General features: G+C 42.6%; 1 protein-coding gene and 1 non-coding gene across 7 annotated transcripts in view; both read left to right on the forward strand.

Moving 5' to 3' along the window:
* Positions 1-1,983: 1,983 nt before the first annotated feature.
* Positions 1,984-24,117, forward strand: part of NUP214 (nucleoporin 214) — a 108,388-nt gene continuing 86,254 nt past the window's right edge. Inside the window, exons 1-14 of one of the 6 annotated variants that reach the window (XM_054500209.2) lie at positions 1,984-2,179; positions 3,971-4,166; positions 4,779-4,930; positions 5,731-5,929; positions 7,223-7,293; positions 9,036-9,099; positions 9,545-9,648; positions 11,340-11,446; positions 12,390-12,456; positions 15,699-15,825; positions 16,956-17,117; positions 20,665-21,139; positions 22,544-22,719; positions 23,917-24,014. In XM_054500209.2, the coding sequence (XP_054356184.1) occupies positions 2,135-2,179; positions 3,971-4,166; positions 4,779-4,930; positions 5,731-5,929; positions 7,223-7,293; positions 9,036-9,099; positions 9,545-9,648; positions 11,340-11,446; positions 12,390-12,456; positions 15,699-15,825; positions 16,956-17,117; positions 20,665-21,139; positions 22,544-22,719; positions 23,917-24,014 (2,043 nt within the window). In that variant the 5' untranslated portion in view covers positions 1,984-2,134. The remainder of the gene's footprint in view (positions 2,180-3,970; positions 4,167-4,778; positions 4,931-5,730; positions 5,930-7,222; positions 7,294-9,035; positions 9,100-9,544; positions 9,649-11,339; positions 11,447-12,389; positions 12,457-15,698; positions 15,826-16,955; positions 17,118-20,664; positions 21,140-22,543; positions 22,720-23,916; positions 24,015-24,117) is intronic. The other 5 variants (XM_054500210.2, XM_063650418.1, XM_054500212.2 and 2 more) reach the window with 5 other exon arrangements.
* On the forward strand, positions 3,439-3,540 carry LOC129044773 (U6 spliceosomal RNA). The gene has a single exon (XR_008504770.1). It is a non-coding gene; the product is annotated as a U6 spliceosomal RNA (small nuclear RNA).

Below are 24,117 nucleotides of genomic sequence, written 5' to 3' on the forward strand. Positions count from 1 at the left end.
TGGGGCTGGTTCTGGGCTCAGCAAATTGCGAACTAGCTAATATAGTAAGAGATTAAATGAGCACGTCCTGTGCGTTTTGTCTGAGACAGCTGAAGTTCACTTATCCTAACCACCTCCCTGCAAGAGACAGGTTCTATTATGTCATCCTTGTTTCACAACGGAAAAGTAGGCTTGGATAAGCAATGTGCTGAAAGCCAAACAGTAAATGGCACAATCCCACCCCCTGGAGCCAACTCATGAGGTCCAAGTTAAGAACCTCTGTCTGCCGGGCACGGTGGCTCACGCCTGTAATCCCAGCACTTTGGGAGGCCGAGGCAGGCGGATCACGAGGTCAGGAGATCGAGACCATCCTGGCTAACATGGTGAAACCCCGTCTCTACTAAAAATACAAAAAATTAGCTGGGCGTGGTGGCGGGCGCCTGTAGTCCCAGCTACTTGGGAGGCTGAGGCAGGAGAATGGCGTGAACCTGGGAGGCAGAGCTTGCAGTGAGCCGAGATCGCGCCACTGCACTCCAGCCTGAGTGACAGAGTGAGACTCCGTCTCAAAAAAAAAGAACCTCTGTCCTAGAGCATTTATAATTCACTACAGAAATGTATTCTACGAAGGACTCTAATACCATCAGTCAGCCTCATCCAGACAATCTCAATTCTAATCCTGTCACCACCACTTTCTGACTGAGGGCTACTGGAGAATTTTCTCAACTTCTCTGTGCCTCCCTTACCTCATCAATTATTATTATTATGTATGTGTATGTGTGTGTATATATATATATGTATATATATATATTTTTTTGAGACGGAGTCTCGCTCTTTCGCCCAGGCCAGACTGCAGTGGTGCTGTCTCTGCTCACTGCAATCTCCGCCTCCCGGGTTCACGCCATTCTCCTGCCTCAGCCTCCGAATAACTGGGACTACAGGTGCCCGCCACCACGCCCGGCTAATTTTTTGTATTTTTAGTAGAGTCGGGGTTTCACCGTGTTAGCCAGGATGGTCTCCATCTCCTGACCTCGTGATCCGCCCGCCTCGGCCTCCCAAAGTGCTGGGATTACAGGCGTGAGCCACCGCGCCCGGCCTTTTATTTACTTTTTGAGACAGGGCCTGGCTCTGTCACCCAGGCTGGAGTGCAGTGGTGCAATCACAGCTCACTGCAGCCTCAACCTCCTGGGCTCAGGCAATCCTCCCACCTCAGCCTCCCGAGTAGCTGAGACTACATACGCATGCCATCACTGCTGGCTAATTTTTGTGGTTTTGTTTTGTTTTTTGTTGAGACGGGGTCTCGCCATGTTGCCGAGGCTGGTCTCAAACTCCTCGCCTCAAGCAATCCTCCTGTCTCGGCCTCCCAAGTGCTGGGATTATAGGCATGAGCCACCCGCGTCTCATCAATTAAATAAATAACCCCTAGGACGACTAAGATGTCTTCAAGATTACATGAGATCCCACATCTGAAGGTTTTTGCAAAGGACTTGGCACAAACTCGTGCGACTAAAGATGGATATGGCTCTTGCTCTGGAAAGGATCACCTTGATAGGAGCAAACAAAGCTGGTCTTCGGTGCCCTTTAATCTCCCCTCCCAGCCTTTCACCTTCCACACTTTGAGTCGTCCCTGGCGACCCCCCGACCCCGTTTTTCTGAACCTCCCTTCCTCCCCTTGCATAGTCCAAAGCCTCTCTCTAAAGCAGCCCCCTGAAAACATCTGTCAAGTTCCAAACTTATCTGAATCGGAAGCTACTAATAGCCAACCTACATCTAAGGGGAACTGTAAGGTTTCAGAAGAACAAGAAGCATAGGTCGCTTAGGCGTGGGCCACCCAAGAAGAGAGACTAACATTAGGTAAGCCCGCGCTGGCTGCGAAGGCGGGAGCGGTACCAGGGCGCAGGCGCAGGGGCCTCACGGCCACGCCACTACTCAGCCCGAGCTGGCCAATGGGGAGCGGCGACCGGAAGAACGCACGGCTTCATTGCGTTCCGCGGCCTCCTGTGACCAGGCTTGACGTCACCAAAGCGCGCCGGAAGTGCCGGGTCAACTGCCCGGCGCTGGCGCTGAGGAAAGGAAGTTTGCTGTCGAGCGGCCTGGGTTCCGTGGGCAAGGCCGTGGGAGGCAGCGTTGGCTGCTTCGACACACTGAGGGCGGCGCGATGGGAGACGAGATGGATGCCATGATTCCCGAGCGGGAGATGAAGGTCAGAGACTAACCGGGGCCTCCCTCCCTTCTTTAGTCCTGGCGCTGCCTTGGAGCCCAGCTGAAAGGCGAAGCGCGGTGCCGGCTGTCCCGCCTCCTGCTTGAACAGTTTACCGCGTTCACAGCTCTCACCAGCGCGTCTGCCGCGCCGCTGGCGTGATAGCTCCGCCGAATGCAGTTTCCCAGTCCCATCCTGGTCTCGTGCACGGCTCTTGAGTTACCCTAGCTACTTCCTGTGGCGGTCACAATAGTGGCAATAACTACTGTTTATTGAGCATTGACTGTGTGCCAGGCACTGTGGTAGTCATCGCGGCAGCCCTACGAAGTAGTCGTTAACGTATAGGAGTAAGTCGAGGCTCGGAGAGTAATTTCCCTCAAGTCACATTTGACAGGGGGGCTGAAAGCCAGCATCATTTAAGACCTTTGCTCTCCCTGTACTTCTGTAAGGTGATACGGGCTTGCCTAACGTAGTCAGGGAAGGTCATCCATCCTGCAGAACCTTTAGTTGATTGGACTAGGAAGACTATTTTGACATCGGTATATCAGCCTAAAGTCAGGAACCTAAAGGGAGGGCCAAGTGGTCCCAGTGATAGCAACGTGGGAGTCCCCCAGGGATAACTTCAGGATGGTGTGTTTAATAGTTCTTATATGGGTTCTGACAGAATGAGGGTACAACAGACGGGCTACATCTGTTTTAAATAGTGAAAAGAAGTAAGTTGCAGGAAGATTTTAGGCATCTGTGTGAACAATAAATCACTAAAATGCATTTAGGGGATAGTAATACCAAGTTTAGAATAGTGATTTTTTTTTTTTTTTTTTTTTTTTTTTTTTTTTTTAGACAGAGTCTTGCTCTGTCACCCAAGCCGGAGTGCAGTGGCATGATCTCAGCTCCCTGCAACCTCCACCTCCCCGGCTCAAGCGATTCTCCTGCCTCAACCTCCCTAGTAGCTGGGATTACAGGCGCCTGCCACCAAGCCCGACTAATTTTTTATATCATTTGATAGTGACTGGGTTTCACGATGTTGGCCAGGCTGGTCTCGAACTCCTGACCTAAAGTGATCCGCCCTTCTCTGGCTCCCAAAGTACTGGGATTACAGGCGTGAGCCACCGTGCCGTCCTAGAATAGTGATTATTTTTTGAGAATCACCACCTGTGGTGAGCCACCTAATGGGATTGTGTCATATTCCTCAGATATGCTGGGGTAGAAGAAAAAAAACGTTTTATTAATAGAACCACAGACTTAGAAGATGGTAATCTCGCACTCCCTTTGGCAGCACATATAAAATTGGGATCATGCAGAGAAGACTATTATGGCCCCTTTACATGGATGACACACAAATTCATGAAGTGTTCCATATCAGAAAAAAATGAGGGCCGAGCGTGGTGGCTCATGCCTGTGAGCTTGCACTTTGGGAGGCTGAGGCGGATGGATAACTTGAGGTCCGGAGTTCCAGACTAGTCTGGCCAAAATAATGAAACCCTGTCTCTACTAAAAATAAAAATTAGATGGGCATGGTGGCGGGTGCCTGTAATCCAAGCTACTTGGGAGTCTGAAGCAGGAGAATCGCTTGAACCTGGGAGGCAGAGGTTGCAGTGAGCCAAGATCGCTCCACTGCACTCCAGCCTGGACGACAGAGCGAGACTCCGTCTCAAAAAAGAAAAAAAGACAACTGAGACAGACCTTGGTCTCAGTAATACATATTTTTGTTGTACTGAGATTGGGTCTACTGAATATAACATGTTTTAATTTCTTTATTTATTGAATTGATCTCGTTTTGATTCTTCACAACAGGATTTTCAGTTTAGAGCGCTAAAGAAGGTGAGAATCTTCGACTCCCCTGAGGAATTGCCCAAGGAACGCTCGAGTCTGCTTGCTGTGTCCAACAAATATGGTCTGGTCTTTGCTGGTGGAGCCAGTGGCTTGCAGATTTTTCCTACTAAAAATCTTCTTATTCAAAATAAACCCGGAGATGATCCCAATAAAATAGGTAAGTTCCCTGGTTTATGTTGCAAAGTAGAGAGAGGAGTATGGTGGCATGCTCTTGTGTTTCCTTTCCAAGAAGTCATTCTAGTACTAAAATGAACACTGCTGTCAGTTTGAAGGTTGACTCCCAAGAAGATTAATGGAAGCCTTTCTAGGTTTTCTCCTTGGTCCTTTGTATTTCTCCTTACATGAGTTGTTCCTCTCAGCTCAAGAGGGAAGAACTTAACCATTATGCCATGCTTTTATTTTTGCTCAGTTGAACTTGGGCTCTGGCTCTCTGGGTGAAGGGTTTTATTGGCATGGGTTTTCAGTTGGCACAACAGTACAATCCAAACTATTGGCAATGTGTACTATTTAGAGCATTGTTGCAAAAATATTTTCAACAAGGGCAACAGCCACAGTTAGTTTCCCCAGATTGTATGAGGAAGAATTCCTGGGATACTTAATGCATCATTATATATCTTTAAGAAAGTTAAGATTTATCTGTATAACTAGGTATCGGGATGTATGTGTGTTTATGTAGATGCAAAAATTTTTTCACATTGAACTGGATAGAGGTTGTGGCTTTATTCTTAGAACATACTGTTTTCTGCTTTGTATTTTTTTGTTTTCATAGTTGATAAAGTCCAAGGCTTGCTAGTTCCTATGAAATTCCCAATCCATCACCTGGCCTTGAGCTGTGATAACCTCACACTCTCTGTGTGCATGATGTCCGGTGAATATGGTTCCATTATTGCTTTTTTTGATGTTCGCACATTCTCAAATGAGGTAAGCTGCTGTTATACTGTGATGTCAACATGAGAACCCTAAGCAGATTTCCTTATGTTGAATTATAACTTGAAAGCTTCATAGGTTAACCCTTGAAGTCTCTCTCTAGATTAAAATATGGGTTAAAAAAAATCCTTAATTATAGAATCATAGATCTTTGAGACAGAAGGGACTTCAAGAAATTCTTTCATAACGCCATCTGCCCTAAGTTGTTATCAGGAGGCTTAGGTGACTTGCCCAAAGTCATAGATGAATAGATAATGTCAAAAGTTCCTACATTTTGGATGTTTTTCCATTCCAAGCAGTTTAAAAATGATAATAATAATAGCGAGTGTTTATACTGACTGTGTGTGTCAGACTCTGTACTAAGTGCTTTATATGCCTTGTCCCTCGTTCATGCCTACCACAGCCTTATGTGGTAGGTACTATTATCTTCATTTTATAGGTAGAGAAACAGGTTCAGAGTTTAAGTAACTGTCCAAGGTCCCAACACTATTAAGAAGCAGAGCCAAGATTTTAATCTATTGTTTGCTATTTATTGGTTATTTTGCAATTGTGCATTCCCCTGCTGAGAGTCCCCCTAAGCATGTTAGAATAATTGATTGCCACTTTCAAAGTTGTGTTGAAATTGTCTATAGCAAATAGGTTGATGCATAAAACTAAATCTTTTTTTATGGTTATGGAGAAAAATAAACTGATTTGAGATACCTTGTGTATTCAGTAATTTCCATTGAATATTAAATGTTTCTGCATTTACTTATTTGTTAACTTATTTCACTTTTGCATATTTGTTTTAAAAGGCTAAACAGCAAAAACGCCCATTTGCCTATCATAAGCTTTTGAAAGATGCAGGAGGCATGGTGGTTGATATGAAGTGGAACCCCACTGTCCCCTCCATGGTGGCAGTTTGTCTGGCTGATGGTAGTATTGCTGTCCTGCAAGTCACGGAAACAGTGAAAGTATGTGCAACTCTTCCTTCCACGGTAGCAGTAACCTCTGGTGAGTAATAAAGGCTTTTGCACTGTAACATACAATCATGGTCATCTACTTAAGAATTGATTTCTAGAAGTGAAAGTGGATAGCTTTTTGTGTTTTGGTTTTTTTTTTCCATGACGAGGGAGGTTAAGGATGGAAAGTATTCTTTTTTTTTTTTTTGAGACAGTCTCACTCTGTCGCCCAGGCTGGAGTACAGTGGCATCATCTCACCTCACTGCAACCTCCACCTCCTGGGTTCAAGCAATTCTCGTGCCTCGGCCACCCAAATAGTGGGATTATAGGCGTGCGCCACCATGCCCAGCTAATTTTTGTATTTTTTGTAGAGACAAGGTTTCACCATGTTGGCCAGGCTGGTCTTGAACTCCTGACCTCAAGTGATCTGCCCTCCTCCACCCCGCATATGCTAGGATTACAGGCGTGAGGCACTGTGTTCAGCTGAGAGTATTCTTTATACCCATAGTTAATGTCCTTGAAGCCAAACAGCATACATTATTTAACCTGAATGTACTTGGGGTTTCTGGAGAAATATTTTGGTACAGCTGGTTTAGAAGTGTTTTTTGGGAATAATTGTTTCTGGATCTGTAATGGTGGTACTCTGAAAGTCACTTGTACCTTTGGGCGGAAAAGCATTTGAAATATTAAATGGGAGCAGGAGAATGATTTCTGGGTTTTTTTTTTTTTTTTTTTTTTTTGAGACAGAGTCTTGCTCTGTAGCCCAGGCTGGAGTGCAGTGGCGCGATCTCAGCTCACTGCAACCTCTACCTCCTGGGTTCAAGCAATTCTCTTGCCTCAGACTCCAGAGTAGCTGGGATTACAGGTGCCCGCCACCATGCCCAGCTAATTTTTGTATGTTTTAGTAGAGATGGGGTTTCACCATGTTGGCCAGGCTGGTCTCGAACTTCTGACCTCAAGTGATCTGTCCGTCTCATCCTCCCAAAGTGTTGGGATTACAGGCATGAGCCACCGTGCCCAGCCAGTGATTTCTTGGTATTTGGAAACCTTCTCTGTTCTCCTTGTCTTATGTAAAGACTACAGAGTTTTCTGTATTTTGCAGCTTTCTGGGCAGTAATGTATTGAAAAACCATTTTTAGCTTTCAATTCAATAGCCCAGTGATAAATCAATTGGCTTATATCATTAAAATGATTTTACTTTTTTCCACTTTGCCTGATAGAGATGATCCTACAATCTTCCATGGACTGACAGAGGAATGATAATTGATAATTAGCTGTGTGTGATAGATCTCATTGGTTTGCTCCATTTTCTTGTTTTCATTTGGTAATATTGTCTTTGCTCAGTGTGCTGGAGCCCCAAAGGAAAGCAGCTGGCAGTGGGAAAACAGAATGGAACTGTGGTCCAGTATCTTCCTGTAAGTTCTTATCTTGAACTTCAGAATTTTTCTTAAGTTGCCCACTTTTTTGGGGGTGGTTTGGGAGTATCTTTCTTGTTTTTCCTATTAAAAAGTAATTTATACTCATTGTAACAAATCCATCAGTGAATGAAGAGTGGAACTCTTCCCTTTCCCATAGTCCTTCTTCCAGAGGCACCCACTATGTTGTGTTGAGTAGGTAGCCTTCCATACTTTTCTGGATGTTATACAAATAGTCTATGTGTAGCTGCATTTTTTTTGTTGTGTTTTTTTATGTAAAATGTGATCATATGCTATGCACTGTTCCCCACCTTTTTCAGTCCATTCCATAAAAACAGAGCTTAAGGGAAAAGAGTTAGTGAAAAAGCTATGATGATACTGCAGAACCACTCTGGGTTAAAGCACAGTGTTTGTCTTTTAACTGAGTCTGTCTTTAAAGGTCCGTTTGTCTAACGATGGGCACCAAAGAAAATGGACACTCTTGTTGTTGCATGTGCACTCTGTCATCCTCCCTGTGAATTTCTTGAAATAATGTTCACAAATCTCCTTCAATATCAATTGAGTTGCAAGGAACCCCCATATGTCTATTGAGCCTGGACACGAAGGAGGGATCCACAGGTGGTGCTAAGGCCTTTGTTGTGCCTTCCTCCTCAAGACTGTTCTCTGGCGAGGAGGGGAGCAGAGTGGTGAATGTAGGTGGTATAGGTTTAAGGTTAAGGTTATGTTTCTTATTTGTTATTACCAAAAGTTACATGAAATTTGGTACATAATCTTTTAGGACACTAACCTGTAAAAAGATAATGCAATTTATTTAATTTTCTTGCTTTGCTGTTTGCCTTAATTTTTTTTTTTTTTTTTGAGAGATGGTCTTGCTCTGTTGCCCAGGCTGGGGTGCAATGGTGTGATAACGTAATGGTTCACTGCAGCCTCAGCCTCCTGGGCTCAGGTGATCCTTCTACTTCAGCCTCCCGGGTAGCTGAGACTACAGGCACTTGCCACCACGCACAGCTAATTTTTGTATTTTTTGTAGAGACAGGGTTTTGCCATGTTGCCCAGGCTGGTCTCAAACTCCTGGGCTCAAGCAATGTGCCCACCTTGGCCTTCCAAAGTGCTGGGATTACAGACATGAGCCACCTCGCCCAGCCTTATTCCACTATTGATGATTGTCTGCATCAGTGCTAGTGGCGTTGCTGCTGCAAATGGTGTTACATTGACTACTCTCATTACCTATATCTGAACATGTTCATGCGTTTCTTCTCTTTTTTTTTTTTTTTTTTTTTTTGAGACCAAGTTTTGCTCTTGTCGCCCAGACTGGAGTGCAATGACGTGATCTCAGCTCACCACAACCTACGCCTCCTGGGTTCAAGCAGTTCTCCTGCCTCAGCCTCCCGAGTAGCTGGGATTATAGGCGCCCGTCACCACACCCAGCTGTGTATTTTTAGTAGAGACGGGGTTTTGCCATGTTGGCCAGGCTAGTCTCGAACTCCTGACCTCAGGTGATCCACCTGCCTCGGCCTCCCAAAGTGTTGGGATTACAGGCATGAGTCACCACACCCAGCCACGTTCATGCGTTTCTGTAGGATGAAGTCCTGGAAGTAGATAGCACTATTCTGTTTCTTCAGTCTCTCCCGGCCAAGGAGATGGAACAGGTGGCATCTAAGGAATAGATTAGATTTGACAGTTTGATTGGTTTAGGGTTTGTTTCATTTGATACTTTATTTTCCCCTCCAAATCTCTTTCAGACTTTGCAGGAAAAAAAAGTCATTCCTTGTCCTCCGTTTTATGAGTCAGATCATCCTGTCAGAGGTAACAACTGCTTTTCTTATTGGGCTGACCTCTAACGACATGTTATGTATATTACAGAAATTCAAAATCGTGTAACGTACCTGCTCAGTGAGGTGTTGGTGTTTGCTTTATGAATAATGTCACTATTTCAAACAGCTAATTAAGTCAGTGTAAATTATGGCCCTCTGGGTGACATCTGTGTTTCATGATAAATGACATGAAATGGATCCCGACTTTTTATTACGATTCTTCATAATTTGCCCTGATTATAATCCAGCAGAAAAATTACCATTTGGGGATGAGTTTGGGCTTCTTGGGTCATTGTACCTGTGCATTATATTTAGTCAATGAAATCTGGGCCTTTGATTTCTTTTTATCCGTAATGGCTATTCCAAACATAAGCTGCTTTTTCTTGTATCTGATTGCTGTCATTTTTATGACCTACTGATTAAGATGTGTCTTTCAGTTCTGGATGTGCTGTGGATTGGTACCTACGTCTTCGCAATAGTGTATGCTGCTGCAGATGGGACCCTGGAAACGTCTCCAGATGTGGTGATGGCTCTACTACCGGTATGCATGTCAAAGAAATTCCGTTGTTTGAGAATTAGAGAAGTCTTCTAATAAAGCTGGAGGCTTTGATTTCAAGGTTTTTTTTTGTTTGTGGGGTTTTTTTTTTTTTTTTTTTGAGACAAGATCTCACTCTGTCGCCCAGGCTAGAGTGCAGTGGTGCGATCTCGCCTCACTGAAGCCTGGACCTCCTGGACTCAAGTGATCCTCCCACCTTAGCCTTCTGAGTAGCTGGTACTACAGGTGCACACCACTATGCCTGGCTAATTTTTTTTTTGGTAGAGATGGGGTTTCGCCATGTTGCCCAGGCTGATCTTGAACTCCGGAGCTCAAGTGATCTGCCCACCTAGGCCTCTCAAAGTGCTGGGATTACAGGTGTGCGTCACTGCACCTGGCCTGATTTCAGGTTCTTTTGCTTACTGGCAGTGATTATGCAACTTCAGGTATAAGGTTTCCATGCTGCACCATGGGCCAGGGGTCTAAAATTGGAGTGTCCACGGCGTGTTCTACTGCTGTGAGGTTAAAAAAAAAAAGATTTTGCTTAAGCTATAAACTGTGAATCTTGGTTAACTTGATAAAGAAATTTTAGAAAAGCAAGACAGTATCTTGATTTTTAAAATTATTTCATTTGCTCTCGAATATTTAATGCCAACAGTGTGCTAGGCACTGCTTTAAAGCTGAGTATATAGCAGTGATCAAGGTGATGGGCTTGCTTTTATGGTTTTAAATTTGTTGTTGTTGTTAATTTTTATTTATTTTTTAGAGACAGAATCTCACTCTGTTGCCCAGGCTGGAGTGTAGTGGTGCTATCACAGCTCACTACAGCCTCAAATTTTTGGGCTTAAGCCATCCTCCTGCCTCAGCCTCCCGACTAGTTGGGACCACAGGCATGCACCAACACACTCAGCTGTTTTTAAATTTTTCGTAGAGGTAGGATCTTGCTTTGTTGCCCACGCTGGTCTCGAACTCCTGGCTTTTAGCAGTTTTCCCGCCTCATCTCTCAGAGCACAAGGATTACAGGTCTGAGCCACCACACCTGGCTGGTCTTACATTTTAATGGGATAGTGAATACTAAATGTGAGATCAAGGACTGATAAGAGTGTGGAGAAAATAAAGCCATGTTAGGGATAGATGATGACTGGTATGTGTTTGAGATTGTGTGTCAAGGGAGGCCAATTTGATACTTGAAAAAGATGTCTTGTTTTTAACTCTTGGGTTTCTAATAAGGTTGAATTTTTAAAATATGTTTATCTAGATGCCTTATTTTAAGATTAGAGGTTTTTTCTATTCTGGGGGATAATATTAACACTAGTATTTATTAACTGCTACTTATGTTTCATGTACTGGGCTGGAAGTTTTGTATGTATCATTTCATTTTACACTTACAGGAGCCTCTGAAGTAGGCTTAGTAGGTCTGGTATACACATGAGAACACTAAGTATCAGGAAGGTTGAAAAATCTTCATGTCTCATGGGCAGAAAGTGGCAGAACAGAGTTTAAATGCAGTTCGGTTGATGGCCAATGTTTGTACTACTCCTTGTACTAAGTGCTGCCTTTATACGATGTCCGTATATCTGGACTTTGAGTGAATATTCTCATGTAACTTTAAATGATTCATTATTTGAGATTCCTTTGCTGTAGGATCCGAGAAAAATTGCACATGAGAATTTTTTTTCTTGCTTTGTTCATTGTAGAAAAAAGAAGAAAAGCACCCAGAGATATTTGTGAACTTCATGGAGCCCTGTTATGGCAGCTGCACGGAGAGACAGCATCATTACTACCTCAGTTACATTGAGGAATGGTGAGCAGAGAGTCTGGACAGGGCATTCCTGCTCTCACTGGAAGATCACACCTGAGTCACCTTGTCCCATGTTGAAATCTTTTCTGATTGATTAATTGATGGATTGGCAGGGTCTCACTCCATTACCCAGGCTGGAGTGCAGTGGCACGATTGTAGCTCACAGAAGCCTGGAACTCCCAGGCTCAAGTGATCCTTCCACCTCAGCCTCCCAGATGGGACTACAAGCACATGCCACCACACCTGACTTATTTTTAAATAAGTTTGTTTTTTGTTTTTTGTTTTTTTTTTGTAGAGATGGGATCTTGCTATGTTGCTCAGGCTGGCTTCCCAAAGTACTGAGATTACAGGTGTGAGCTACCGCATCCAGCCCGAAATCTTTTCTATTACAGAGGAAAATGGAGGCTGAGATGCCTTGAACATATTTTCAGCTGATTCTTGATAATGTCTTTCTGACTATTATTTCTGTTTCCCCGATCTTGAGTTACTTATCTTAAATACATACTAATCTCAAAAATCTAATTTTCTCAATAACCCCTAGTGATGACTTACGAAAATATTGATATTCAAGGAAAATATTAAAAGTTTCCTGAGAGCAGAGTTGCCCTTTGGAATGGAGATTACTCAAAGCAAAGCTTCCATCCCTCTAGCTACATTATTCTGCCTTTGGATGGCATATTGATTGTGAACAGTGACTTGATTCTGTTGTGTCTTTCCTTTGTCTTCATGTAGGTAGGCACTGAGCTGATTCTACAGGGCTTTCTCACAGAAACTAAAAAGTTCAGCTTTACATCTAGAATCTTCCCACCTTTGTTCAACCAGATAGAAAACCTTACTCTCTCCTTGACATGTGGAGGCAGCCCTCACAGGTGTTACCTGCAGACCTAAGTTAGCTTAGAGCTATTGCTGTATTTGAACGTAATGGTCTCTGGTTTTATTCTTTAAGGGATTTAGTGCTGGCAGCATCTGCGGCTTCAACAGAAGTTAGTATCCTTGCTCGACAAAGTGATCAGGTAAATCTCTTTTTTGTTACTTTTGTGGTACTTTCTTTTTTAAATTATTATTTTGAGACAGTCTTGCTCTGTTGTCCAGGCTGGAGTGCAGTGGTGCAATTTCAGCTTACTGCAACCTCTGCCTTCCAAGTTCAAGCAGTTTTGTGCCTCAGCCTCCCAAGTAGCTGGGACTGTAGGCGCGGGCCACCATGCCTGGCTGATTTTTATATTTTTAGTAGTGACTGGGTTTCGCCATGTTGGCCAGGCTGGTCACAAACTCCTGATGGTACTTTTCTGAAAAATATTTTGGAGGGAATTAACTATATGTGGTTAAGGTATACATGATCTCACATCTGTTTTATCAAGTTTCTGCGTGACAGCAAAGCTTCAGTGACAGAGTGCCTTGGCCAAATGGCTTGGCTATTGCATGGAGAAACATGGGTGTCAGACTTCGCACTTCCTTCGCTTCTGTTCTTTTAGGATCCATCCCCTGTCTATGGAAACATACTATGCAGTTAACCTCCAACTGGAGTATGCCTGATGCGTAGGAGGCTTTTTCTGCCTTGTCCTGTTTTGTCATCTTTGTTTTCTTCCTGTTGCTTGAACCTACTTCTATACAATTTAATGATAATCCATCCTCAATTATGAAAGAAAAACATGCAGATGACACTAAATTGTGATTCACCAGAAATACTTTCTGTTTGACTTTGAAAAACTGTCAGAAAGAGCAAAGCACCTTTGCATACAAGAACCTTCTTTCACGTTGTCTTTCTTGCAGGGACATGGTGGGCCCAGGTAGTGGTGGTGTGCTATCCACTTGTAGATTTTGCAGAATGACTATAGAGAGGGCACAACGAAAGAAGGGAAACTTCTTTTTAAAACTGCCTTGAACTTAAAAATCTTTAGTGCACCCTTGTAAATAAGAAGCAAGTGCTTCTCCTCCCCACATGGATACTTTGTGCTCCACCCATACATAGGTACTTTGTGCCTCTTCAACCATTGGCATTTATCTGTCACTCTCTGGGTGGCCAGGTGGCCCATTAGGAGGGGCATGGCTCTCATTGTCTAGGGGTGGCTGCTTTTGGTTGAGGCCAGAGTTCAGCCATCTGATTTGCTCCTCTAGAACTATCTTAGATTGACCTCAGTAATAATTTCTTATTAGCACAAGTATTTCATATGTTCACACATTAAAAATACAATTTTATTTTTACTTTCTATCAAAATAATTTATGTTCATGTTTTTAAAAAGTAAATAGTAGAGAAGGGCTTATAAGTGAAAAGAATCACCCCTGCCCTACCTGTTTGCTTTCTAGAGGGGACCATTTTTAATTTGTAAACATTTTCTTATAATGCTGCCACCTTATCCCTAAAGAAAAATCTGCTTTATAACTAGTAATTGGTTATTAGTTTTAGACCTTACTGACTGTATGGCAAATGATGATCTAGCTCACACATGGCCCCCAGTCCCCTCCTTCCTCTCAAGAGTTACAGCATTGTTTTAATTTCTTATCTTGGTGAACGTTTGTAACTTTAATTGGTGTTTTTTCCCTTGTTTCCGGTGGTATCTTTTATCTTTTTTTTTTTTTTTTTGAGGCCAAGTCTCACTTTGTCACCCAGTGCAGTGGCACCATCTTGGCTCACTGCAACCTCTGCCTCCCTGGTTCAAGCGATTCTCATGCCTCAGCCTCCTAGTAGCTGGGACTATAGGCATGCGCCAACACACCTGGCTAATTTTTGTATTTTTTAGTAGAGACAGGGTTTTGCCTTGTTGGCCAGGCTGGTCTCAAACTCCTGACCTCAAGTGATCTGCCTGCCTCGGCCTCCCAAAGTGCTGGGATTACAGGCATGAGCCACGGCTCCTGGCCTGGTGATAACTCTTGATCTTCCACTTTGTGAGAGGAATGTCTTAGCACTCCCACCCTTTCCCTTAGTAGCCTTCCAGTTGTTATCTGTGTCTTCTCTTTTGTAAAATTGCATTCTGTCCTACAATGATTAAGTCGTCTTTATCTTGTTTGTAGATTGTTTTTAAAAGTTGAGATTGTTTTTGTTTAGTATGAATGTGTCTGTTACCTGCTCCATAGCTAAGTCACATAGTGTGATTTCATTCCCTCTCCTGAACTGCCTGCCTGCTTGCTTTCTTGCTTGCTTTCTCTCTCTCGCTCTCTCTCTCTTTTCTTCTTCCTTCCTTCTCCTTCCTTTTCCTTCCTTTCCCTCCGCTCCCCTCCCCTCCGCTCTCCTCCCCTCCCCCCCTTCCCCATAACCCAGGCCAGAGTGCAGTGGTATGATCTCGGCTCACTGCAACCTCTGCTTTCCGGGTTCAAGTGATTATCCTGCCTCAGCCTCCCAAGTAGCTGGGACCACAGTTGTGCACCAACACGCCCAGCTAATTTTGTATTTCTGGTAGAGACGGGATTTTACCACATTGACCAGGCTGGTTTCAAACTCCTGACCCCAGGTGATCCACCTGCCTGAGCCTCCCAAAGTGCTGGGATTACAGGCATGAACCACTACATCCAGCCTGTCTCTCTTTGTTGGTCTTTAAGCGCTGTTCCCCTGTGATTCATGCTTCCCAGTCTGGTCAACACTGAAAGTTAGGCAAAATGTTAGTGATTTTAAAAACCAAGAGTCATTTGTTAGAAGGAACAGAGCCTATCCAAGCACACTTAAGCAAAAAGGGAGTTTACTAGAAAGACTTAGTAGTTTCTCAAAGAATCTAGGGACAGGAAAGCTGACCAGCCTGAGGAACTGGTACCAAGAACTGGGAAGAAGAACTAAGGTTATCTCTGTCTCTATAGACAAGTGAGCACAGGGCATCTGAGCACAGGCCAGCCTTACGTGCTTCTCTGTGAAAGACTGCAGTAGAGATCAGCTGGAGTTCCTGGTCCCAATCCAAAATGTCTAGGAGCAGGTATTGACTGGCTTAGTGCTGCTGTTGGATTTGTCCCTCATGGTCAGCAGTCTCCCTAGTTGTCATGGAAGGTACCTCAGAAAATGTTCATGATAGTGGTTATTTGTTTACAAGGCAGAGGCTTGATACACCAGGAACAGATAGAGAGGGGGTTGATTTGGAAAATTAACTTCTCATTTGCTGGGGTACTTCTGGCTTTTAGGCCATCTTCTCAGATTTCAGAGCCTCCTAGTCAACACATAAGTCTAAACCAAGTGAGGCATCTCTGTTCTCTCCTATTTGAACAATGTTAGGAGGAACCAGTGCAAAGCTCTAACCAACATGGCTTTTTCTTCTTCTTTTTTTTTTTTTTTAGATTAATTGGGAATCTTGGCTACTGGAGGATTCTAGTCGAGCTGAATTGCCTGTGACAGACAAGAGTGATGACTCCTTGCCCATGGGAGTTGCCGTAGACTATACGAACCAAGTGGAAATCACCATCAGTAAGTGTAGCCTGGTAGTTAGTGCAGAAATAGTCTTTCTAGTTAGGGTTAATATTGAAACACCAGTTACATGTTACTGACAGAGTCTACTCTGCTGGGCATTTGTAGCTTCTGGCAGCACATTTCTCCTTGAAGAGTGATAATAGGCTGCCTTGTGACAACAGTGAACTGATTTGAATGAATGAACATTGATGAGACCAAGGCCAAACACTGTATGTATGTGTGGGTGCATGTTTGCACACTTGCACATGTCTGGGTGTACTTTAGAATCTGGTTGAAATATAGAACATCAGGATTTTATGGCTTGGTTTCTTTGTCCAATCCAATTCCCTGGTGACCTCCCAAAGAAGCAATAACCGAATCTGGTACTGCACACCAGTACTTGGTTTGAAGGCAAGGATTAGAAAATAGAGACCTCAGGTCCATGGTTTCCAAATAGGGCCTAGATATGTGTTTTGAATAGATCTTCCCTGCAGTAGCTTGGCTATGCTGTAGTCATTGAAATGTAAAAGTGCCACAAAAGAAACAGTCTTTGCCATCTGGTACTTAAGTTTAGAGAGGTGTCCCCGTCAGGCACCATTAAGTTGCTTGTTCCTTCCCTGGTTAGGCAGAAGTATTTGTTCTAATAAGCTCATTTGCTCTGATTCTCTTGAAGCCTTAATTGATAAAATACATACTTGTCATTCAACTGTGAATGAGGATAAAGTAGTTTGACTCATCTTTCTGTGTCCTACTGTCCATTCCAAAGAGTCTAGTCTCATTTTCCTACTAACCTAAGTACTTCTTAGATACTCTTGTCTTGGTCAGGGGAATGCCAAGCCTACCTCCTGAACACTGAGACACTCATAAAAACTGAGGGACCTTTGGGAGAGTCAGAGCTACTGCAGGACTGGTGGAGCCTCTAGGCAGGGCCCAGCAGGGTGGTGGCGATCTGATAGCGGCAGGAGCTCTCTTTTAAATAGCTGGTGCATGAAAAGCTGTTCAGATATAAAATCAGAACAAACTAACTTGAGCTGCTATTCAGATGAGTCCCTTAAACCCTTTTCATGTTGAGGGCAGTCTTTGCCTTCTGGGCTCAGGCCCTTAAATTGACTTGGTTCTTTTATTGCTTTTGTTTTCTTTTTTAACAGGTGATGAAAAGACTCTTCCTCCTGCTCCAGTTCTCATGTTACTTTCAACAGATGGTGTGCTTTGTCCATTTTATATGATTAATCAAAATCCTGGGGTTAAGTCTCTCATCAAAACACCAGAGCGACTTTCATTAGAAGGAGAGCGACAGCCCAAGTCACCAGGTATGTGCCTCTGCCTGCTTTATCAGTAAGGGAATACCATGGGCTTGCACAAGAGTATTTCCAAGAATGAACATGGTGTGAAGACACATAGTGATTATCTTTACCAGCCTGGTCTGTCTTAGGAAGGCACACACTAATCTTTTTTTTGAACATGCATGCACATATTTGCCTTCCCCTACCCTCAAGCTTTATTCTGCAGCCATTACTTTACTTTGGAGATGAAGGAAGGTCAACCAGATGATTTGCATCCAGTCGTTTACCAGCAGTTTTCTAGGACCCTATATTATGTGATGTGCATCCAAAAGACATTGTGCTTAATCATGGGGGTTGGTTAAAGAAATGATTGTATAGTCTTACAGTGAAATGCCATGTACCAATTATAAGTGTTATTATTTATTGACAGGGAAGGAGTGAGTGGAATACATCACAAAAAAAAACCGCTATTCTGTGTGATCCTTTTTGTATGAGAAAAAAACATATACATAGAAAAAAAACTTGGAATTGGATTTAAAATCTAAATGGTGGTTATTTCTGGGTGATGGGAACATGGAGATTTTTGTTGTTTATATTTTCTTGAGGTTTTTTTCTCCTTTTTTGAAACATTTCTTAAGTAATAGATGTTTATTGGAGGAAAATGAGAGCATGCAAAACAATGGCCACAGTCAACATTTTGGTACCTATCCTCCAAGAAAATGAATGCACACATATAAATACTAGTCTGTATTTAAACAGTTTTTACAGTGACATTTGTATCACTTGTGAAGTGAAACTTTTTTTTTTTTTTATGGAGACAGGGTCTTACTCTATTGCCTAGGTTGGAGTGCAGTGGCATGCAGTAGCCTTAATCTCCCAGGCTCAGGCAATCCCACCTAAGCCTCTCAAGTAGCTGGAACTACAAGCATGCGCCACCATATGCAGCTATTTTTTAAATGTTTTATAAAGATAGGGTCTTACTATGTTGCTCAGGCTGGTCTCAAACACCTGGGCTCAAGTAATCCTCCTGCCTCAGCCTCCCAAAGTGCTGGGATTATAGGCATGATACACTGTGCATGACCAGAAAATATAAAACTTTTAAAAAGAGCATTGTTTCATATATTGGAATTTGACTAATATTTCTGTTTTTGAATTCTGTGAGTATATAACTGATACAATTTTTTTCTTCTATTATGACCAGTTTCTTAACCTAAGCAAAAATGTATGACCAGTTGGTTTGGATAAGGTTAGCAATAACTTAGGGGTATATTCTCTCACTGCATCCCAGTGCACAGTGAGTTGTATATCACAAATAGAGCCACTCAGATACTTGGGCCCTAACAACTGGCAGCACTACCCCAAGTAATATACCAGATGGCTTGCAGAGTGTTGTATCAGGGTAGTCCATTATTCATAGTGTGTGTACTCTTTGTGTTGTTTTTTTTTCCTCATTCAGCCATGAATAAGGGTGCCATGAACTACCTATACCCAGCTGCCTGGTGTGTCTGTAATAAGCAGAGCAGCCTGTGAGATTAGGAGCCTCTGGGATGGGACGAGGTTTGTTTCTGAGCCTTTGCTACTAGCCCATTCAATGCTGGAGCACAATCAGAGGCCAGTTTTACTGTTAGCCTTTCCTAGAGAAAATCCCCTCTTCCTTCACAGTTGGTCCAGAGGTTATAGTTGTGTTCAGATGCGTGGAAGAGAGCCCCTGTGGGGAGAAAGTCCGTCCCATCAGCTAAGTCTAGCTAAAGCCTACTTCGTGGGTTCAGAAGACATTAATGGTTCCACCTGTTTCTACACTGCAGTTCTAAGGATGCTATATTGATCAGAAGTAGTAGTAACATGATGGTTTTCCAATAAGTTTTGTTTTCAGTGGAAAAAATGCTTTTGATTTATTTAGGGTCTGGTATATATTTTTCATGTCAGTTTACCTAATATGCATGAAAGTGTTTAACATCTATGTATGTCTTTACAGAAGTTAGTTGTAGCTGGTTCCATATCTATTGTATAAAGAAGTATTAACAGAATAGGTTTGCTTGCATTATTATACTTTCATCAATGTGACAGTTTACTTGGATTTTTGTTTTCAGAAAGTGGTATTTTCATACTTGTATCCTAAGTATTACATTGCGTTAGACAAAGTGTCTTCCGTGAAGATAAACTGCCATCTTAGCTAATTTGGAACAACCAAGTCCTATTAATATAAATAGAAAATATTGACACAAAGAATTCCTTTCTTATTTAATTGGTTATTTAATTTAAAGATTAATATTTTTACCTTATGGAAAGTTTGGAAAATAGAAAAAAAAAGTATTCATTTTTGAGACAGGGGTCTCACTCTGTTGCACAGGCTGGAGTGTAGTGGCAGGATCTTGGCTCACTGCAGCCTCTGCCTCCCAAGTCCAAGCGATCCTCTCACCTCAGCATCCCAAGTAGCTGGGACTACAGGCACAAGCCATCACACCTGGCAGATTTTTGTATTTTTTTGTAGCAACAGGGTCTCACTTTGTTCCCCAGGCTGGTCTCAAAACTCCTGGACTCAAAGGATCCTCCTGCTTTGCCCTCCCAAAGCTCTGGAATTACAGGCATGAGCCACTGCGTCCAGCCTTCCATTGACTTTTTTTTTCTTTTTAACCATTTAGATTGCATTAAATATCTTTTTCATTTTTTGCATTATGTTCGTAAGCTTTATTCTTAGAAGAGGAATTACTGGGTCTGTTTTTTATGGTTTTTTATACAATGCCAAAATGTTTTCTTAAAAAAAATACTAGTTACCTACCAGAGATAAAAAGTTTCAGGTTTGTTTTACCCATCCAAACATAAGGGGTTATACATATTTAAATTCTTATAATTTAGAGGACAAATTAAAAATGTACCTTGTTTATATTTCTTTGATTAGAGAGATTGAATGTGTTTTCTTTATGTGAATTAGCTTCACTGTTTATTAGTCCTGAAATTTTAAAATCTCAATTTGTATGAGCTTTTTAAAAAATAGAAAACATCTTATTTGTCATTTGCTATGGATCTTTTTTTAGTTCATTACCATTTAGTTATTATACCTGAGTAGCTATTTTTTACACAAATCTTAACCTTCTCCCTTTGTGATTATTTTTTTGGGGTCACTTCTAAATTTATCAAGGTGTTAGACTCTGAGACCTAACATCTATCAGTTTGCCTCCTTTGTTTTGAGATACCTGTATTTATGTGACTATCTATGTGTATTTATCTGGAATTACTTTTAGTGAAATAAGGTGGAGGTCTGAATTAAAACTTTTTCCCGGTTGTTAATGAAATGTTGCAGTGACTGAACTGTTTTGTGTGCCATAGTAGCACTGAGAAGTCCATGAAGTCCAGTTATTCTAAGGTCTTTCCTTAGTTTTCCTTCAGTTTCATTTATCTCATGAGACCTGAAAACTCCAACATGAACCGTGTTCGCCATCTGTTCTTTTTGCTTCTTAAACTAGTAACATTTCTGGCTTTATTCTACCACAAATTCTTTTTCACTTGCTTTCTGTTATGTGAAGCTTCACTGTTACAGTGTTAACATTTTCCTTCCTTTTTTTTGTCACTGCAGGAAGTACTCCCACTACCCCGACCTCCTCTCAAGCCCCGCAGAAACTGGATGCTTCTGCAGCTGCAGCCCCTGCCTCTCTTCCACCTTCATCACCCGCTGCTCCCATTGCCACTTTTTCTTTGCTTCCTGCTGGTGGAGCCCCCACTGTGTTCTCCTTTGGTTCTTCATCTTTGAAGTCATCTGCTGCGGTCACTGGGGAGCCCCCTTCATATTCCAGTGGCTCCGACAGCTCCAAAGCAGCCCCGGGCCCTGGCCCATCAACCTTCTCTTTTGTTCCCCCTTCTAAAGCCTCCCTAGCCCCCACCCCTGCAGCGTCTCCCGTGGCTCCATCAGCTGCTTCATTCTCGTTTGGATCATCTGGTTTTAAGCCTACCTTGGAAAGCACACCAGTGCCAAGTGTGTCTGCTCCAAATATAGCAGTGAAGCCCTCCTTCCCACCCTCAACCTCTGCTGTCAAAGTCAACCTTAGTGAAAAGTAAGTCACTTCTAAAGTTTGATTCTTCTGTGAGTTGGGTAGAAATATTGGATGTTATTTACTAAAAGTAGAGTCACTCTGAGAGGAGTTAACTGAGTAGAATTTTTTTACCCAGAGTAATACTCGCAAATGGCAAAAATTCAACCAACATAAAATACTGGCATTTCATCAGTGGATAGAGTCCAGAAGGGTCTCTTAGCTAGCATTTTATTTTTTTGACTATGGGATGTATATTCAGGTATTTGTTTTGCTTTTTTACATTACAAATGTAGGAAATATTCCTTATTTTAAAAAAAAAGAAGCAATCCAGAATATGCATCCTGGAAGGGAAATGAATCCCTTGTAGTCTTTTTTCCTCCCTGTGTCTACCCTTAACTCTCTCTGAACTGCTGTCTACACAGCCACAAAGTCATCTTGTGACACTGTAAATCGTTAGGTGATTCTTCTGCTTGACAGTCCCTATGAAGCCCCGTGGCTGCTCACTGCTGATTCTTAGGTTGGTATCCAGTTTCCTCCAGATCTGGGTCGGGCAGCTCACTCATTTCTTATTTATTTGCTTCTTTATCTGCTTGTTCTTTTCTTCCCACTAGAATGTAAGCTTTTTGAGGGAAGCAATCCCTTATATCTTGTAACCCCTCTCAAGACAACCATGAGTTCCCAGGATTACCACGAGATCCCAAGATAAACACCAAGTATAAGTACTACCAGCTTTTTCCCTGCTTGCCTGTACTATCTGTTGTTGCTATGGTGGTGCTGCTGCCGCCACAGTTACTGTTAATATTGAATTGGCACACATCCACTTCATGCTAAGGGTTGCATAGTGTTCCATTTTGTTGGATGCACCACAGTTTATCTGACCAGTCATCTAATGCTGGATGTTTAGATTGTCTACAGACTTTTGCTTTTTAGGTGGAACCGACTTTACATTTCCTTTAGGCCATAAGTGTCCCAAAGACAGTGACCTGCATTCCTCTTCCTTTTTCACTCCCCAGAGAAGGTGCTCACTCTCAAAATGAGTTCTCAGTAATTTCCTTGGTAAGAGAAAGTACTAACTCTCCTAAGCATAATTGTGTCCCACCTCCTGTTTAAAACTCAGCTGGAAACAATAGTATTTCATATCATGATAAACTTGGTATTTCATATTTTGATAAACTTAGTTTTATCATCAAGTACTTGATATTTCCCTTGAATAATTAATTCCTAAATAAGCAGATGATAAATGTTTCCTTGCAGCTTTCACCTTTTATAAGAAATAGCTAAACATTTTTGTTTCCTGAAAGCAAAAAGTGTGTTATCTTTGTAAGTTAACCTAAAAGATAGTTATCTTTTGATGACATTGCTCATGCTAGTGTAAAAGAATCTTCTAGCAGGCTCTTCTGAGGCCTTCAGGCTGCCATTTTTCAGGTTTACTGCCGCAGCTACCTCTACTCCTGTTAGTAGCTCCCAGAGCGCACCCTCGATGCCGCCATTCTCTTCTGCCTCCAAGCCAGCTACTTCTGGACCGCTCAGCCACCCCACGCCTCTCTCAGCATCACCTAGTTCCGTGCCATTGAAGTCCTCAGTCTTGCCCTCACCATCAGGTATGATTTTAAGCAGACAACTTTAGACCTCAGCCCTGCCTTCTCAGATTAACGGTTTTAAGTGTTAAGAATCGTAGCTAACATAGTTGGACAAGGTTATTTTTTATTGCTTCCTGTATCGTACATTAATGATTAATGTGCTGTGATTTTCATACTCTGAATTGGGAGATTTGCTCTTGCTTAAATGCTGCCACGCTTCTCTCTGACACTTCTTATGGAGCTAAGTGTACTTAATGAGTCAAAAATGTCTTGCTCTTGGGCATTGATTTTCATGTGGAGCCTGCCCTCCATGAAGAGCAGTTACAGAACAGTTCTTTAAGAAGCACAGGCACAAGAGTTGTTTGGCGGGGTGCAGTGGCTCACGCCTATAATCCCAGCACTTTGGGAGGCCAAGGCAGGTGGATCACCGGAGGTTAGGAGTTTGAGACCAGCCTGGCCAACATGGCAAAACCCCATCTCTACTAAAAATACAAAAAATTAGCCAGGTGTGGTGGCGGGTGCCTGTAATCCCAGCTACTCGGGAGGCTGAGGCAGGAGAATCACTTGAACCTAGGAGGCAGAGATTGCAGGGAGTCGAGATCACGCCACTGCTCTCCAGCCTGGTGACAGAGCGAGACTCTGTCTCAAAAAAAAAAAAAAAAAAAGTACAGAAGAGACAGTACCTGCAGTGACTATATTCCTATTTTCACAGTCAGTCATACTGTAAGCAGGAAGTTTTGTTTTGTTTTGTTTTGTTTTTTGAGACCCTCTCACTCTCTCACCCAAGCACATCACTGCAGCGTCTACCTCCTGGGCTCAAGCGATCTTCCCACTTAGCCTCCCGAGTAGCTGGGACTACAGGCGTGTACCACCACCGTCGGCTAATTTTTAAATTTTTTTGTAGAGACAGGGTCTTGCCATGTTGCTCAGGCTGGTCTCAAACTCCTGGGCTCAAGCAATCCTCCTGCCTCAGCCTCCCAAAAGGCTAGGATTACAGGTTTGAGCCACCATACCTGGCTCCTAAAATTTTAATATATTTTTTTCATTATCTTAGAACAGAGGCTAGCACAACTGGTGGTCATCACTTTTTAAAATAAATCATGAAAGTGGGGCTGGGGCAATGTGTAATTTAATTTCTTAGATTTGGAGAAAGGACATTTGTGATAGGAGAAATAAAGGTAATAAGTGCCATCTATTTTAACTGACTTCTTTTTCAAGCAGGACGATCTGCTCAGGGCAGTCCAAGCCCAGTGCCCTCAATGGTACAGAAATCACCCAGGATAACCCCTCCAGTGGCAAAGCCAGGCTCTCCCCAGGTATGTTTAAATTCAGCTTGCAATGTTTGTGTTTATTAGTTTGCTGCCCTAAGCATACCTATGAATAAAATGAATTTTCATGTTTTATAATTCAGATCTTGGA

This window comes from Pongo pygmaeus, chromosome 13 (genome assembly GCF_028885625.2).
Source record: "Pongo pygmaeus isolate AG05252 chromosome 13, NHGRI_mPonPyg2-v2.0_pri, whole genome shotgun sequence".
NCBI lineage: Eukaryota > Metazoa > Chordata > Mammalia > Primates > Hominidae > Pongo > Pongo pygmaeus.